Source organism: Hemitrygon akajei, chromosome 4 (assembly GCF_048418815.1).
Source record: "Hemitrygon akajei chromosome 4, sHemAka1.3, whole genome shotgun sequence".
Taxonomy (NCBI): Eukaryota; Metazoa; Chordata; class Chondrichthyes; order Myliobatiformes; family Dasyatidae; genus Hemitrygon; species Hemitrygon akajei.
The window spans coordinates 194303743-194321118 of record NC_133127.1 but is presented as its reverse complement, the minus strand read 5'-3'; the positions used below and the strand labels follow the sequence as shown (position 1 = coordinate 194321118).

The 17376-nt window shown below is 45.1% G+C and overlaps 1 protein-coding gene across 5 annotated transcripts in view; it reads right to left on the bottom strand.

The window, feature by feature from the left end:
- The window catches only part of LOC140727082 (transmembrane protein 164-like), a 72456-nt gene extending 56325 nt beyond the window's left edge, over positions 1-16131 (bottom strand). Inside the window, exons 1-2 of one of the 5 annotated variants that reach the window (XM_073044323.1) lie at positions 15772-16131; positions 13682-14072 (exon numbers count right to left, since the gene is read on the bottom strand). In XM_073044323.1, the coding sequence (XP_072900424.1) occupies positions 13682-14050 (369 nt within the window). In that variant the 5' untranslated portion in view covers positions 14051-14072; positions 15772-16131. The other 4 variants (XM_073044322.1, XM_073044324.1, XM_073044321.1 and 1 more) reach the window with 4 other exon arrangements.
- Between the last annotated feature and the right edge of the window lie 1245 nt (positions 16132-17376).

Below are 17376 nucleotides of genomic sequence, written 5' to 3'. Positions count from 1 at the left end.
GTCGTCATCTCTATCAACGGCCAGCGCAATCTGAGTCCGAGAGCAGCACAAGTGTGCCCACACTTCTGGCACCAACATAGCATGTTCACAATTTACTAACCCGACTGACCCTAACCCGTACATCTTCGGAATGCGGGAGGAAACCGGAGCACGCCAATGAAACCCACACAGTCACAGGAAGAACGTACAGACAGAACTGAGGCCAACGGAGTTGTAAACTGTTACACCAACCACAACGCACTTCATCATAAAGTTATGCACCTTCGTATTAGCCATTTCCACCACGAGAAAAAGTCTCTGGCTGTCCACTCAACATATGCCTCTCATTATCTTCAAGTCACCTCTCATCCTCCGTCACTCCAAAGAGAAAAGCCCCAGCTCACTCAACCATATCCTCATAAGACATGCTTTCTAATCCAGGCGGCATCCTGGTAAATCTCCTCTGCACCCTCTCTAAAGCCTCCACATCCTTCCTGTAATGAGGCAACCAGAACTGAACACAATATTCCAAGTGTGGTCTATAGAGCTACAATATTACCTCATGGGTCTTGAAGTCAATCCCCTGACTAATAAAGGGGACTAATAAACACACCAGACACCTTCTTAACAACTCTATCAACTTCTGTGGCAACTTTGAGTGATCTATGGATGTGGACCTCAAGATCCCTCTGTTCCTCCACACTACTAATTAACCCTGTATTCTGCCTTCAAATTCCACCTTCCAACATGAATCACTTCACACATTTCCGGGTTGGACTATATTCTTCTTTGTAGCCTGGCTCTGCATCCTTTCAACGTCCCATTGTAACCCTCAACAATAAGTGATCAATTGCTTGGCCGGAGGTAAGTTTTAATTGAGCAACTTTGAAAAAAATGGAGAGGTTTTCAGGCGGGAAATTCAGAGACAGTTAATGCTGGTAATGGAGCCATTAAAGAAAAGACAACAAGGGGTCATAAGACCATTAGATATAGGAGATATCGATATATCTCGCGTCTGCTCTGTCATTCCATCATGGCTGATTTATTGTCCCTCTCAACCCCATTCTCCTGCCTTCTCTCTTTAACCTTTGAAGCCCTGACTAATCAAGAATCTGTCAACCTCTACTTTAAATATACCCATTGACTTGGCTACCACAGCCGTCTGTCGCAATGAATTCCACAGATTCATCACCATCTGGCTAAAGAAATTCCTCCTCATCTCTGTTCTAAATGATCATCCTTGTATTCTGAGGCTGTGTCCTCTGGTCCTAGATTCCCCCACTATAGGAAACATCCTCTCCACATCCACTCTATCTGTGCCCTCTGGTCCTAGACTCCCCCACTATAGGAAACATCCACTCCACATCCACTCTATCTGTGCCCTCTGGTCCTAGACTCCCCCACTATAGGAAACATCCTCTCCACATCCACTCTATCTGTGCCCTCTGGTCCTAGACTCCCCCACTGTAGGAAACATCCTCTCCACATCCACTCTATCTGTGCCCTCCGGTCCTAGACTCCCCCACTGTAGGAAACATCCACTCCACATCCACTCTATCTGTGCCCTCCGGTCCTAGACTCCCCCACTGTAGGAAACATCCACTCCACATCCACTCTATCTGTGCCCTCCGGTCCTAGACTCCCCCACTATAGGAAACATCCTCTCCACATCCACTCTATCTGTGCCCTCCGGTCCTAGACTCCCCCACTATAGGAAACATCCTCTCCACATCCACTCTATCTGTGCCCTCCGGTCCTAGACTCCCCCACTATAGGAAACATCCACTCCACATCCACTCTATCTGTGCCCTCCGGTCCTAGACTCCCCCACTATAGGAAACATCCACTCCACATCCACTCTATCTGTGCCCTCCGGTCCTAGACTCCCCCACTATAGGAAACATCCACTCCACATCCACTCTATCTGTACCCTCCGGTCCTAGACTCCCTCACTATAGGAAACATCCTCTCCACATCCACTCTATCTGTGTCCTCTGGTCCTAGACTCCCCCACTATAGGAAACATCCTCTCCACATCCACTCTATCTGTGTCCTCCGGTCCTAGACTCCCCCACTATAGGAAACATCCTCTCCACATCCACTCTATCTGTGTCCTCCGGTCCTAGACTCCCCCACTATAGGAAACATCCTCTCCACATCCACTCTATCTGTGTCCTCCGGCCCTAGACTCCCCCACTGTAGGAAACATCCACTCCACATCCACTCCACATCCACTCTATCTGTGCCCTCCGGTCCTAGACTCCCCCACTGTAGGAAACATCCACTCCACATCCACTCTATCTGTGCCCTCCGGTCCTAGACTCCCCCACTATAGGAAACATCCTCTCAACATCCACTCTATCTGTGTCCTCAGGTCCTAGACTCCCCCGCTATAGGAAACATCCTCTCCACATCTGCCCTATGAAGGCTTTTCAATATTCAATGTTTCAATGAGATCCCCCTTCATCTAAATTCCAGTGAATACAGGTTCAGAGCTGTCAACCCTTTCATTCCCATTATCATTCTCATGCATCTCCTCTGGACACTCTCCAATGCCAGCACATCTTTTCTTAAATAAGAGGCCAGATTTTTGGGGTGGGGGGGGGGGGGGGTTGGTAAGCACAGATATCTCAGATGGCGGTAGATTTATTAAAGGGCTGAAGTTATGGATATGTGCAAAGGTAAAAATTCCGAATGGCTCCCTTCAGGAACTGACTCTTAAAATATCTTGGTCTCCTGGGCTACAGACAGAAAAATAACAACAGGAATTTCCACTCCATATTGTTAACCAGCCACAGGAGCACAGCTAAACCATTCGGCCCAAACAGTATGCTCTGCCCGAGGAAGCAGTATCACCAAGACAATGCCAAATCTAAAGCAGTTTAAATTAAACTCAGGTCCTTTAACATCTGAAAAATCAGATTCTGAAAGTTTGCAAACATTTAAATGGCAGGTTCATTTAACAAATTAATTGAACATAGGACATAACTGGATACTACAGGCCCTTCAGCCCACAACCTACTCCAAGATCAATCTAAACCTCCCCTCTTACATAACCATCCATTTCTCTTTCGTCCATCTACCTATCCAACAGTCTCTTAAATAAGACTATAAGACGAAGGAGCAGAATGTCTTACCATCTCATTTAAGAGACACTTAGATAGGCCATTCTGCCCATTGAGTCTGCTCCGTCATTCCATCATGGCTGATTTGTTACCTCTCTCAGCCCCATTCTCCTGTCTTCCTCCTGTAACTTTTGGCGCCCTGACTAAGCAAGAACCTATCGACATCCTTCTTAAATATATCCAATGACTTGGCCTCCACAGCAACAATAAATTCCACAGATTCACCACCTACTGGCTAAAGAAATCTTCCCTCATCTCTGTCTCCTGTGTATCTGCCACTATCTCCACCCTTGTCAGGGCATTCCACTCACCCATCACACTCTGTTTAAAATAATCTGCCTCTGACATCCTCCCTATACTTCCTTTCAATCACCTTAAAATTGTGTCCCCTTGCATTAGCTATTTCTGCCCTTGGATAAACTCTGTGGCTGTCCATCTTCTTATCGTGTACACCTTTATCATGTCACTTGGTCCAATGGTGTCCTCAGTGATGGAAAAACATACAGGGCCACCTTGTTTGTCTTTTATATACAGCATCTTCAGTCCCATCCCACCAAGGAGAACAGGGTGGCGTGGTAGTGTAGTGGTTAGCATGTTTTACAGTACCAGTGACCCAGGTTCAATTCCTACCGCTGCCTGTACATTCTCCCCATGACCACGTGGGTTTCCACTGCTGCTCTGGTTTCCTCCCACAATCCAAAGATGTATCGGTTGGTAGATTAATTAGTCATTGTAGACTGTCCCGTGATTAAACTAGGGTTAAATCGGGGTGGGGGGTGGGGGGGGGTGTTGAAGTGCCAGTAGGCCCTGTGCCAAGTTGTATCTCAATCAATCAATAAATAAAACCATTGGAGCATATAAACTCCACCATGGACAGTCCCAAACCCGGCTGTGAAAGGAGGATGGTTGTACATGGGGCTAGCAACCCCATCCCGTAAAGACCCAGAGCTACAAAAACACCAACAGAAGCTCCAAAAACCTCACTCCCAGAAGAGGAAGGATCCTTGCCTGGAAGACATATGAGGTCTTGTGGTGAAAATGGAAGCCACAGGGCCGATTAAACCTTGGCCTAGGACAGAGGACTCTGACGAGCTGCTTTTGGCCTATGCCCCTGTGGCGGTGATGGGCTCAAGAAGAAGCAGAATTGGAGTGTAAGAGAATGAAAGGACAATCCTATTGAGGTGAATAAAATTATGAGGGGTAAATAATAGAGTGGAGAGTAAGAAATCCTTCCCACATAGCAGAGGGGTCTAGATCACCACATCGCCCAGCTCATGCCATCATCTCATTGCTACCATCAGGGAGGAGGCACAGGAGCCTGAAGACGCACACACAGCGATTCAGGAACAGCTTCTTCCTCTCTGCCATCAGGGAGGAGGTACAGGAGCCTGAAGATGCACACTCAATGATTCAGGAACAGCTTCTTCCCCTCTGCCACCAGATTTATGAATGGACAATGAACCCATGATCATGAGCTCACTACCTTTCTCTCTTTTGGCAACACACACACACACACACACACACACACACACACACCCCTGTGGTACTAAGCCTGATTCTGAAATCCTGAGAGCAGAGGTTTAAGATGAAGCAAACAGTTGTTCTCCCAGGGGTAGAACAAGGTAAAACAATATTGATGCAGAAAATAAACAAGAGATTCTGCAGATGTTACAAAGAGGAGAAAATCTGAAAATACCTGAAATACAAGGCAACACACACAAGATGCTGGAGGTAAAGGCAGCATCTATGGAGGGAAATGGAGAGTTGATGTTTGGGCACAAACCCTACAACTGGAGTGGAAAGGAAGGGGGAGAAATGAGAACAAGAAGCTGAAATAAGATGCTGCCGGACTTGCTGAGTTCCTCCAGCATTATTCAATACAATTCTGGTCTCCACAGTTGAGGAAGGATGTCGAGGCTATGGAGAGGGTGCAGAAGAGGTTTACCATGATGCTGCCTGGATCAGAGGGTGTGTGCTATCATGAGAAGTAGGACAAACTGTGATTGTTTTCTCTGGAGCGGCAGAGGCTGAGGGGAGATCTGATGGAGGTTTGTAAGATTATGAGAGAGACAGCCAGCATTGTTTCCCACGGTGGAAATGTCTAGTAGCAAGGAGCATGCATTTAAGGTGAGAGCGGGTAAACAAATAAAGTGATGGGTGCCTGGAATGTGCTGCCTAGGGTGGTGGTGAACACAGATACATTAGGGATTATTAACAGATGTTCAGATAGGCACCTGAATGTGAGGAAAATGGAAGGATATGGACATTGTGTAGGCAAAAGGGGTTAGTTCAGTTGGCCATTTGATTTCTAATTTAATAGATTCAGCATGGCATTGAGGGCCGAAGGGTCTGTTCCTGTGCTGTACTGCTCAATGTTCTATATGCTGTTTAGATAACGGTGCAAGTGTGGGATGAGCTGCCAGAAAACGTGGTGGATGCAGGCTTGACTACAACGTTCATGAGAACACAGTCCTGATGAACGGTTTTAGCTTGAAACATCAACTGCTTATTCCTCTCCATAGATGCTGCCTGATCTGCTGAGTTCCTCCAGAATTTTGTGCGTTGCTTTGGATTTCCGGAATCTTTGGTGTGTGTTTAAAATCAGCTGGTAGGTTGTTCCAAGCATCTTGGAGAGCTTTCCACAGTTCTTCTACAGACTTTGTCTGTCTCACTTGCTTCTGTCTCTCCAGGTAATCCCAGACAGCCTCGATGATGTTGGGATCAGGGCTCTGTGGAGGCCATACCATCTGATGCAGAACTCCTTGTTCTTCTTTACCCTGAAGGTAGTTCTATACAACCTCAGCTGTATGTTTGGGGTCACTGTCCTGCTGCAGAATGAAATTGTGGCTGATCAGACGCCCTCCTGTTGTTATTGTGAGATGGATGAGAATCTGCTTGTACTTTTCAGCATTGAGGAGTCCATAATTTTGACCAGATCACTAACTCCATTTGCAGATATGCAGCCCCAAACCTGCAGGGAACCTCCACCGTGCTTCAATGTTGGCTGCAGATACTCATCCATGTAGCGCTCTCCAGCTCCTCTATGCACAAACTGCCTCCTGTTTGAGAAACAAATTTCAAATTTTGACTCGTCACTTGCTGCCATTGCTCACCACTGCAGTCATTGTGCTTCTGTGCGTAAGTGAGTCTCTTGGCTTTGCTTCCACTTTGATGGAATGGCTTTTTGGCAGTAACTCTTCCATGAAGACCACTTCTAAGACTTCCCTGAACTGCAGAGGGCTGTACTTGGCTTCTAGTGGTTTCTGTGAGTTCAGAGCTGACAGCAGTACTGGACATCTAGAAATTTGATGTGGCTCTCATCTGCTACACTCAGTTTCCATTGCCGACCACAGTGTTTCTGCTCCTCAACCTTGTCTGTTTCTTTCTGCTTCTTCAGAAGAGCTTGAACAGCACATCTCAAAGCTCCTGTCTGCCGCAAAATTTCTGCTAGAGAGAGACCTTGCTGATGCAGGATGACCACCTTGTGTCTTGTTACTATGCTCAATCTTGCCATAGTGTAAGAATTGATGATTTGAAGTTTAAACTGTCACATCTGCTGCACCCTCACCTTTCAGTTTGGTTGTCCTTCACTCCGTTTGATTCCTTCTACTTCTGTTTCAGTTTCACTTTCAGTCAATCAGTTTAATTCATTCATCTCAATATGTCATTGATCATTAGCACCAGTTTGTTACCTTTGTTTAATCATGCACTGGGCTAGATACCTACAAAGTCACCAAGTTTTTATTTGAAAAGTGGTCTATTACTTAATAAGTTACTACGATGAAATATGAAAATTTCTCTGTAGCATTTAATTTTTTGAACGGTTGAAAATCTAAAATTTGCTCTTTCCTACAGACACACCAATGCAGAAGACAAAAAAATTATATTAAAAAAATCTAGAATGCATAAGACTTTTGCATAGTACTGTACGTGGGTAGGAGAGGTAGGGAGGGCTGTGGTCTGAGTGTGGGTCAATACGACTAGGCAGAATAATAGTTCAGTACAGACTAAAAAGGCCTGTTTCCGTGCTGTACATATAATTTTATGACTCAGTTGTGTTATATGTACCGTTTGCAGAAGAGCAGAGGGATCTGGGAATACAGGTCCACAATTCCTTGACTTCACAGTTAGAATTTGGGTCATAAAGAGTGTTCTTAGCACATTGGCCTTCATAATCAAAGTACTGAATGTCGGAATTTGGATGTTATGTTGAAGTTGTATAAAGATGTTGGTGAGGCCAAATTTGGAGTATTGTGTGCAGTTCTGGCCACCTATCTAAAGGAAATATATTAATAAGTTTGAAAGAGCACAGAGAAAATTTACAAGAGTGTTGCTGGGACTTGAAGACCTGAGGTACAGGGAAAGATTGAATGGGCTAGGACTTTATTTCCTAGAGCGAAGGAGAATGAGGGGAGATTTGATAGAGGCATACAAAATTATGAGGGGCATAGATGGGGCAAATGCAAGCAGGCTTTTTCCACTGAGGTTGGGTGAGACTAGAACTAGACGTCATGGGTTAAGGATGGAAGGTGCAATGTTAAAGGGGAACATGAAGGGAAACTCCTTCACTCAGAGGGTGGTCAGAGGGTGCATGCAAGCTCAATTTCAATGTTTAAGAGAAATTTGTATAGGTATGTGGACAGGAGGGGTATGGAGGAATATGGTCCAGGTGCAGGTAGATGGGACTAGGCAGAATTAGCACTTACTAATTGGCTGAAAGGCCTGTTTCTGCATTGTTGTGCTCTATGGCTCTATCGGCATGGACATTGTTGGGCAAAAGGCCTATTTCTGTACTGTAAGACACAATGAAAATCAAACTAAAAATGTTGTGCGCAATATGTATGCATTGCACAACTTTGGAATCCATTGTTAATAATTACTCTATCACATGTTCAAATAACAACACTGGATGCAAGCTGATAATTAATTGCTTCCAATTTTAAATATTAATGTAAATTATTAACCAGCAGCTGGTTTAAAATCTCCTCAAGGACATCATTAGAGGGCCAAGACATCATTGCAAAAGTTCCTTGGGGCAAAGTGTCTTCAGCTGCCAAAATTATCTTTAAGTCCAATGTAAGATTAAATGCACGAGTTAGTATTGATGATTGCATTGTGTTCAATTTCATTTGTCCAATCTCTGGGACTGAAGTCGAAAACACAGACTTGATGTGATGAAGTCCCACAGCACCAGTTTCAAGTTTGTCATGATTTGCCTAAAATTGCATATCCAATTTGATTGAAGATGTGATATGCAAAACAATTAGTAAATCATTAAATAGCACGCTTTGAAAGAGAGAACACAACTACAGCTGTGAAGATCCCTGCTGCACCTGATGACCCTGTGATCTCTGTCTCAGAGGTTGATGTTAGACTGTCTTTAAAGAGAGTGAACCCTCGCAAGGTGGAAGGTCCCGATGGAGTACCTGGTAAGGTTCTAAAAACCTGTGCCAACCAACTAGCGGGAGTATTCAAGGACATTTTCAACCTCTCACTGCTATGGGCAGAAGTTCCCACTTGCTCCCAAAAGGCAACAATTATACCAGTGCTGAAGAAGAATAACGTGAGCTGCCTTAATGACTATCGCCCGGTAGCACTCACATCGACAGTGATGAAATGCTTTGAGAGGTTGGTCATGACTAGACTGAACTCCTGCCTCAGCAAGGACCTGGACCCATTGCAATTTGACTATCACCACAATAGGTCAAAAGCAGATGCGATCTCAGTGGCTTTCTACATGGCTTTAGATAACTTGGACAACACAAACACCTATGTCAGGATGCTGTTCATCGATCATAACTCAGCATTCAATACCATCATTCCCACAATCCTGATTGAGAAGTTGCAGAACCTGGGCCTCTGTACCTCCCTCTGCAATTGGATCCTCGACTTCCTAACTGGAAGACCACAGTCTGTGCGGATTGCTGATAACATATCCTCCTCGCTGACGATCAACACTGGCGCACCTCAGGGGTATGTGCTTAGCCCACTGCTCTACTCTCTGTATATACATGACTTTGTGGCTAGGCATATTTCAAATACCATCTACAAATTTGCTGATGATACAACCATTGTTGGTATAATCTCAGGTGGTGATGAGAGGGCTGACAGGAGTGAGATATGCTAACTAGTGGAGTGGTGCCACAGCAACAACCTGGCACTCAACGTCAGTAAGACGAAAGAGTTGGTTGTGGACTTCAGGAAGGCTAAGATGAAGGAACACATACCAATCTTCATAGAGGGATCAGAAGTGGAGAGAGTGAGCAGCTTCAAGTTCCTGGCTGTCAAGATCTCTGAGGATCTAACCTGGTCCCAACGTATCGATATAGTTATAAAGAAGGCAAGATAGCAGCTATACTTTATTAGGAGTTTGAAGAGATTTGGCATGTCAATAAATACACTCAAAAACTTCTATAGTTGTACCGTGGAGAGCATTCTGACAAGCTGCATCACTGCCTGGTATGGAGGGGCTACTGCACAGGACTGAAAGAAGCTGCAGAAGGTTGTAAATCTAGTCAGCTCCATCTTGGGTACTAGCCTACAAAGTACCCAAGACATCTTCAAGGAGCGGTGTCTCAGAAAGGCAGCGTCCATTATTAAGGACCTCCAGCACCCGGGGCATGCCCTTTTCTCACTGTTACCATCAGGTAGGAGATACAGAAGCCTGAAGGCACACACTCAGTGATTCAGAAACAGCTTCTTCCCCTCTGCCATCCGATTCCTGAATGGACATTGAATCTTTGGACACTACTTCACTTTTTAAAAAATATACAGTATTTCTGTTTTTGCACATTTAAAAAAATCTATCCAATATATGTAATTGATTTACTTGTTTATTTATTATTTATTTTATTTTTTTCCCTCTGCTAGATTATGATTTGCATTGAACTGCTGCTGCTAAGTTAACAAATTTCACGTCACATGCCGGTGATAATAAACCTGATTTGATTCTGATATCTTTCCAACGGATGGCACAGTAGTGCAAATTTCTTTCCACTCTTCAAGTTCAACTTTATTGTCATCTGACTGTACATATATACAAAACATATATCACACACCACACATAAAACAAAATGTTACCACAAATAAGTTAATAAAATAGAATTCAGAGTGCATGTAGTGCACAGTGCAGGTAAACAGTAAACAGGATGAGGAGTTTCATTTACCCAGCTTGGACTCCTCTCCTTCTCCCCACTTTCTAATTCTGGCTTCTGCCCCCTTCTTTTTCAGTCCAGATGAAGGGCCTTGGCCCAAAACATTGACTGCTGCCTGTCCTGCTGAGTTCCTCCAGTATTTCGTGTGTGTTGCTCTGGATTTCCAGCATCTGCAGAATCTCTTGTGTATCTGTCTATACTAGTTTCTCTTCTGCTTCTTAAGCCCTTCACCCCTTGCTGGGGCAGAGGCTGCTGACAGCAACTCACCTGGGTCCTCTGTCATGGGCCAAAGGTCAATCAGCCCTATGGCCTCCGTTTCCCAGCACGTCCTCGTACATCTTCTGGGCAAAGATCGTTCCTCACCTAGGGCTGAGATCTATGGAGCTTCTGTTGGCAGTTCTGTGGCTCTGGATTTTTACAGGCTAACCCAAAGCCCAACCCTTCCTCTTTCACAGCCAGGCATGGAACTGTCCACGGTGGAGTTATTAGTAGCACTGTTTTTAGAAATCTAATAGCATGAACCCCCTTGTTCCGAGTACTTTCTAATCTCCTCAGTTCATTCAATGTACCCGAGCTTTACAACACACGTCAGCTCATATTTTTCAGGATTCAATTCCATCTGTCTCTTTGCCGCTCATCATATCAACTCATCAATACCATCCTGTCGTTGTAAACTACTCTCCTCCACATCAAAGATCAAGGATCAGCTTTATTCACCAGATACATTTACATGGATTAGAAAATAGCTGTGGTGTGTTGGTCAGGGTGTGACATGCAACAAAAAAACAACATTCAACCTTCATACAGAGTAAAGAATTCTATGAAAATGAGTTACAAGTACAGACATGGAATAAAGTGTGCACAAATTGCAGAGATACCTGCAAGCATTTACAATGCAAATGCCATTAGAAAAAGTGGTTCAAACTGTTTACAGTGCAGTAACCAAAGTATTAGATAGAGGGGGTGAGGGATAACTTGAATGGTTGATCAGATCAAAGGTTGAATTTGAAACTGAATATCTGAAAATGCAAGTAAACTTCTAAAAAAGAATCATCCTGTTATTTAGAACTTTCTATTTGCATGCCACTTTACTTGGGAGGAAAAAGAAACTATAAGCAGATGCGTTTCTCTCTTTGCAAGGGTAGAACTTATGGACAGTTAGAACATCCAGCTACATCACTGCTCAGAACGGAAACTGCACTGTGGTGGCCAGGAAGACTCCACAACAGGTAGTCAAAACTGCCCATTGCATTACCAGCACCAACCTACCGACCATCAAGGACAAATACAGAAAGGTGCTGGAAAAGGGCCAGTAATATCATGAAGGATCCCACACACCCACTTCACGGGCCGTTTGTCCCATTCCCACCAGTGAGGTGGCTACGTAGCACCCACACCAGGACCACCAGACTCATAAACAGGTACTTTACCCCCAAGCAGTAAGGCTGATCAACACCTCCACCCACTAACTTCACCACTACTTTATCATTTCCTGTCAGTCACCTTGTGTACAGACACTCCCGTGCCTAGCGTCACTTTACGGACATACAATCAACCTATGTATGCATGTGTTTGTGTGTGCTTATATAAGCTATCTTATGTATTTATATTTATTGTGTATTTTATTATTGTGTTATTTGTGAAGCATCGGATCAGGAAAGGCCTGTTCTGTGCTGTATCTCTAAGCAAATTTTAAAAATAAATTAAAAAAATAAACTGATTTAATTTAAAGCAACACTAATCTCTGTGATACATAGAGCAAGGAAACAGGCTCTTTGGCCCAACTGATCCATACTGACCAAGATTCCCATCAAAGCTCGTCCAATATGCCCGTGTTTGGCCAGGGGCAGCAAGGTAGTACGGTGGTTAGCTCGTCGGGGCATTGGTTTTTCCATATCAGGCCATGGTGCAACCAGTGAGGAAACTCTCCACAGTTCAGCTATTGAAGTTTGTTTAGGGCTCTGGTGACTTTTTATCCAGATGATCAAGATTCTCTCTGCATTATGTATTTATTTAGAAGTAACCATGGAACAGGTCCTTCCAGCCCAATGAGCTGCACAACCGGCAAAGCAGGAATTTAACCCTAGCCAAAGCACAGGACAATTTACAATGGCCAATTAACCTAGTAACCAGAACACCTTCGGACTGTGGGAGGAAACCAGAGCACAGGGAGGAAACCCACACGTACAGGGGAAAAAATTACAAACTCCTTGCACTGGACACCAGAATTGAACTCCAAACTCCAACGGTAACAGCGTTGCGCTAACCGCTACGTTAACTTTTCCTAAAACCTCCTTCGTGAGGCCATCCCTTGGTCGGGATCGACTATGGATATTGCGTCCTAGCTGTCAGTAGGATATGGAGAGCAAGCTGTTGCCCATGCAGCAGGCTCCCCCGCTCCGAAGGAACGGCATAGATCGATACAGTTTGGCCCCAGCAGTGTTGCAGGAGCCACCAATCAACATTGAACTCACTGTAGGACTGTCTTATAGTCTTCAGCTCCGGATTTTTCCTCAGGATTTACTCCCGAAGCCTTCCCCGTGAGTGGATAGAGCCACACGGCAAATGAGATTTGAGTTAAGAGTTCTCCTTCACCTAGATGAGCTGCCAGCCACTGCTGACGAGCCCCACCTGCCTGAAGTGACAGGTTTTAAGGCGTCAGTGACCTGACTTTGCTCCTTCTCTTGTCAGTGGAAACATTTCCGCTGGGTTTAATCACTAAGCCTCACATGAAGGCCAGGAGCTGGAGCTGGTTGTCAGAGGCTGTTTGAGACGTGTGCCTTTGGGAGCTACCACTACCACCCCCAGCCTTAAGGAACCCCCCAAAAAAATCTTTCTTCACAAACTATCATATCACCTGTTTTAGAATAATTTGATTAGATTCGCTTTTATAGTGAAATGTGCCGTTTGCGTCAACAACCAACGCGGTCCGAGGATGTGCTGGGGGGGGGGGGGGCAACCCGCAAGAGTCACCGCGCTTCCGGTGACAACACAGCACACCCACAGCTCACTAACCCCAACACCATAAGACATAGGAGCAGAATTAGGCCATTCAGCCCATCGAGTATGTTCCACCACTCCTTCATTTATTATCCCTCTCAACCCCATTCTCCTGCCTCTGACACCCTGACAAATCAGGAACCTATCAGCTTCCACTCTGAATATATGAATTCACCTCCACAGATTCACCACTCTCTGGCTCAAGGGATTTCTCCTAATCTCTGTCTAAATAGACACCCCTCTTTCCGAAAGTCAGAGCACCCAGAGGAAGCCCATGCAGGAGAACGTACAGACTCCTTACAAACAGCGGAGGGAATTGAACCTGGGTCACTGGCACCGTAAACCATTACTCTAACCACTACACTACCATGCCACCCACACCTACAGTCAGGCATAGTAAGGAGGAGGAATAATTGAACTCACCTGGAGGGCTGTGACCACGTGGCAAGGATTCAGTAAATAAATCAGGGTTTTCGACGCGCACTTGAACCCAATTTCTAGGCCAAAGGTCAAACACAGGGCGGCCTGCAGAACGTTCCTGCCCAGCGTCTCGTGATGTTCCTGCGCCGAGCCACTGAGGTTCCAATGCTCCTGGAATCCATCTCCAATCTTCTGATAGGCTAGCACGATCTGAAGCAAGGACACGGCGATCATGATGACTGATTCCAGTGCTCGCTGCCTGACCGACAGGAAAGCGGCGCACTCCGGCCCGCCATTGCCCGTGATGTTGGGGTCCACCCCGCCATAGACAGTGTCCAAAAAGTGACTTAGGTCCACTCTGGCCATTGTCATCCAGGGGAACCTCCAAACACAACTGCAAGAGCAAGAGAGAGATTCTTTGTTACTGGTTTAAATGTTGCCTCTTCTAAAAGTATCTTCCTTCTAAAGATCTCTTCCAGAAATGAAGGAAACTGTCAGAGCTGATCCCACTGACACCCCTCAGAATTCACTTAGCTAATAGGATTTATCTGCCACTCATTGCCTGCAGCCTATTTAACCCCAGTTCACATCCACAGTCCTCGTTCACTCACCTACAGCCTATTTAACCCCAGTTCACATCCAGTCCTCGTTCACTCACCTACAGCCTATTTAACCCCAGTTCACATCCACAGACCTTGTTCACTCACCTACAGCCTATTTAACCCCAGTTCACATCCACAGACCTCGTTCACTCACCTGCAGCCTATTTAGCCCCAGTTCACATCCACAGACCTTGTTCACTCTCCTGCAGCCTATTTAAACCCAGTTCACATCCACAGTCCTCGTTCACTCACCTGCAGCCTATTTAACCCCAGTTCTCATCCACAGTCCTCGTTCACTCACCTGCAGCCTATTTAACCCCAGTTCACATCCACAGTCCTCGTTCACTCACCTGCAGCCTATTTAACCCCAGTTCACATCCACAGTCCTTGTTTACTCATTGAACCAGTTGGCCAACTGCTCCCAGCTTTCACCCTCCTGGTCTAAAGTTGGCCTCCTTGTTGTGTTTAATTTCTGTTCTCTGTCATTTCGTGGCCCCATGTGGCTTGTTATTTGAGGTTTGTTATTAAAGCCATTGTTCACCACTGCATCGCCTCCACTGCTCTACTTTATATCAAGTCCTCTCTACGTTCTCTGACAGAAACCAGGACTCAAATCGCAAAATAATCCCCCCTAAAAATTAAAAATCTGAATTAATATAATAATCTAACATCCTTCAAAAAAGAATCTCACAAATGCCAAACGTTGTTTCATTTTTACTGTGCACTGTACCAGCAGTTATGGTTGAAACGACAATAAAAGCGACTTGATAACTGGAGCTAAGACCACAAAATAATAACCTTAAAATGAAAATTTTGAATTAGAATAAAAAATCCAATTTCCTTCAGAAAGAAATCTATCAGAAATTTAAAAATTACTGAATCTCAAACCACAAAATAATTCCCTTAAAATTTAAAATAATATCTGAATTGTATAAAAATCTGACTTCCGTCAGAAAAGATCTGTCCCAGAAATGAAAGAAACGATGCCCCCAAACTACCATAAAAAAATTGGGAATTAGCAACTATTTGTTTAACAATCTCCCAGAAATTAAAAAGAAAGGCGGGGCCCAAACCATAAGATAAGCCTTCAAAAATAATTTGTATTAGTATAAAAATCCAACTTCCGAAAAGATCTCTCAGAAAATTTATAAACGGACACAGCCCACAAAATAATTACCTTTCCTTAAAAAAAGAGCTATACGAATTAATATAAAACTCCCAATTTTCGCCAAATCCCATGGTGCATAAGTAATAACATCTAAGATTAAATCTCTCCGTCCCATAAGTTTTTAATGCTTCTGTCTCCCATTAGGAATTCCACGAAGTTTCCCAGTCTCCCGGTCAGAAATTAAAAAAGCTTCGGGTTTAAAAGTTCCTAGTCTAATACAAAAACAGGAGGCTCCAGACCACGTTAGAGGCATCTTCCCTGAGGTAAAGCAGGCGCTGCCGAAAACACACCGCCCTGTCTCTGTAACCTGTCCGCTCACTCACCTGTCTCAGCCCGAGTCCCCCGCGTCACAATCGCCGGCAGCCCGGCCAACGCGGGCGGGGTAAACGGAGGCGGGTCGCCCCCTTCCCCCAGCCAACAGGTCCGCTCTCAGCCCCAGCGCCTTCCTCCCACCCCTCCCTAGTCAGAGGAACAGTCGCCACTCCCCTTAAACTGGCTTCGTCTTTTCACAGACATTCAACGTGGATTGGATTTCCTGCTTCATGCTAGCGAATCTCTATCTCCCTCTCTTTCTCCCTCCCTTCCTCCCTCTCTCTCTCTCCCTCTTCCCTCTTCTCATGCACTCCCCCTCTCCGTCAGACTCACACGCACTTTCTCACTCTCCCCCTCCCCTTCTCTCTTCCTCCTTTTCTCTCATCCTCCCCTCCTCGCTTCCTCCTTTATCTCTCCCCTTTCTCCCTTCCCTCTCCCTTCTACTCTCCTCTTTCCTCTGTCTTTCTCTCTCCTCCCCTCCCGCTCCTTTGCACTGACGTTCCCTGGTCTTTGTCTCTCGATCGCCGGCCCTGTGTTCCAGGAATTCCCCGGGGCACCGAGCAACAGGCGAGGCGGTTTAGGCAGCTTTTCTACCTCTCTCCCTGTGACCCTGCTGTAAATAAACATTCCAAAAAGAAAAGCATTCATTTAACGTAGGTCCCATTTCCTTTTTCCGTAATAGAAACCTTTCCCCACTGACAAAGCAGGCGCGCTTACTTTTTTTGTAGATAGAGCCCTTTTCTTCTCACCTACTGGCAGCAGCTCTTCAATTTTATTTTCAATATATATTTCCTGTTAGCTCAATCGCCTGCCTATTCCTGACATTTTCATTGCTCCATGATAAATGTGGCTAAAACCAGGGGTGGGGTGGGGTGGGGGGGTGTAATGTTAAGGTGATTGGAGGAAAGTAAAGGGGGATGTCAGATACAAGTTTTTTTTTACAGAGGGTGGTGGGTGGGTGTGGAACGCCCTGCCAAACGGTGGTGGGAGAGGTAGATACATTAGAGACATTTAAGAGACTCTGAGATAAGCACATGGACTATAGAAAAAAAAGGAGGGGTTTGAACATGGGTGACAGGAAAGTGGAGTGTTATGTAGGAGGGAAGATTAGATTGAACTTGATGTGGGTTAGAAGGACAGCGCAACATTGTGGGCCAAAGGGCCTGTACTGTTCTATGTTCATCTCTCTAAAGCGTGTACCAGCCAGTGAAAATTACCGAGGAATTCTTATTTGGCAATACAGCGCTTCTCTCCCTTTGAGTTATGCTGTCCCCACAAACCCCTACTAACCCTAACCTAATCACAGGACAATTACAGTAGCTAATTAACCTACCTGGTTCGTCTTCGGACCAGAGCACCCGGAGGAAACCCACACATTCCACTGGGAGGACATAGAGAGACTCCTTAGAGAATGGCACCGGAATTAAACCCCTGAACGCCCCGAGCTGTAATAATGCCGCACTAACTGCTACACGACCATGGCGCATAAATCTCATTTTTCTTTTCACTGTTAAAAGAATAAGTATCTCATCGATGACAGTGTGAGGGATCTGCTTCTCCTTACCTTTGCAATGGTGTTCGATGTTCCGGGCTTATAAAATTATGAGAGGTATAGA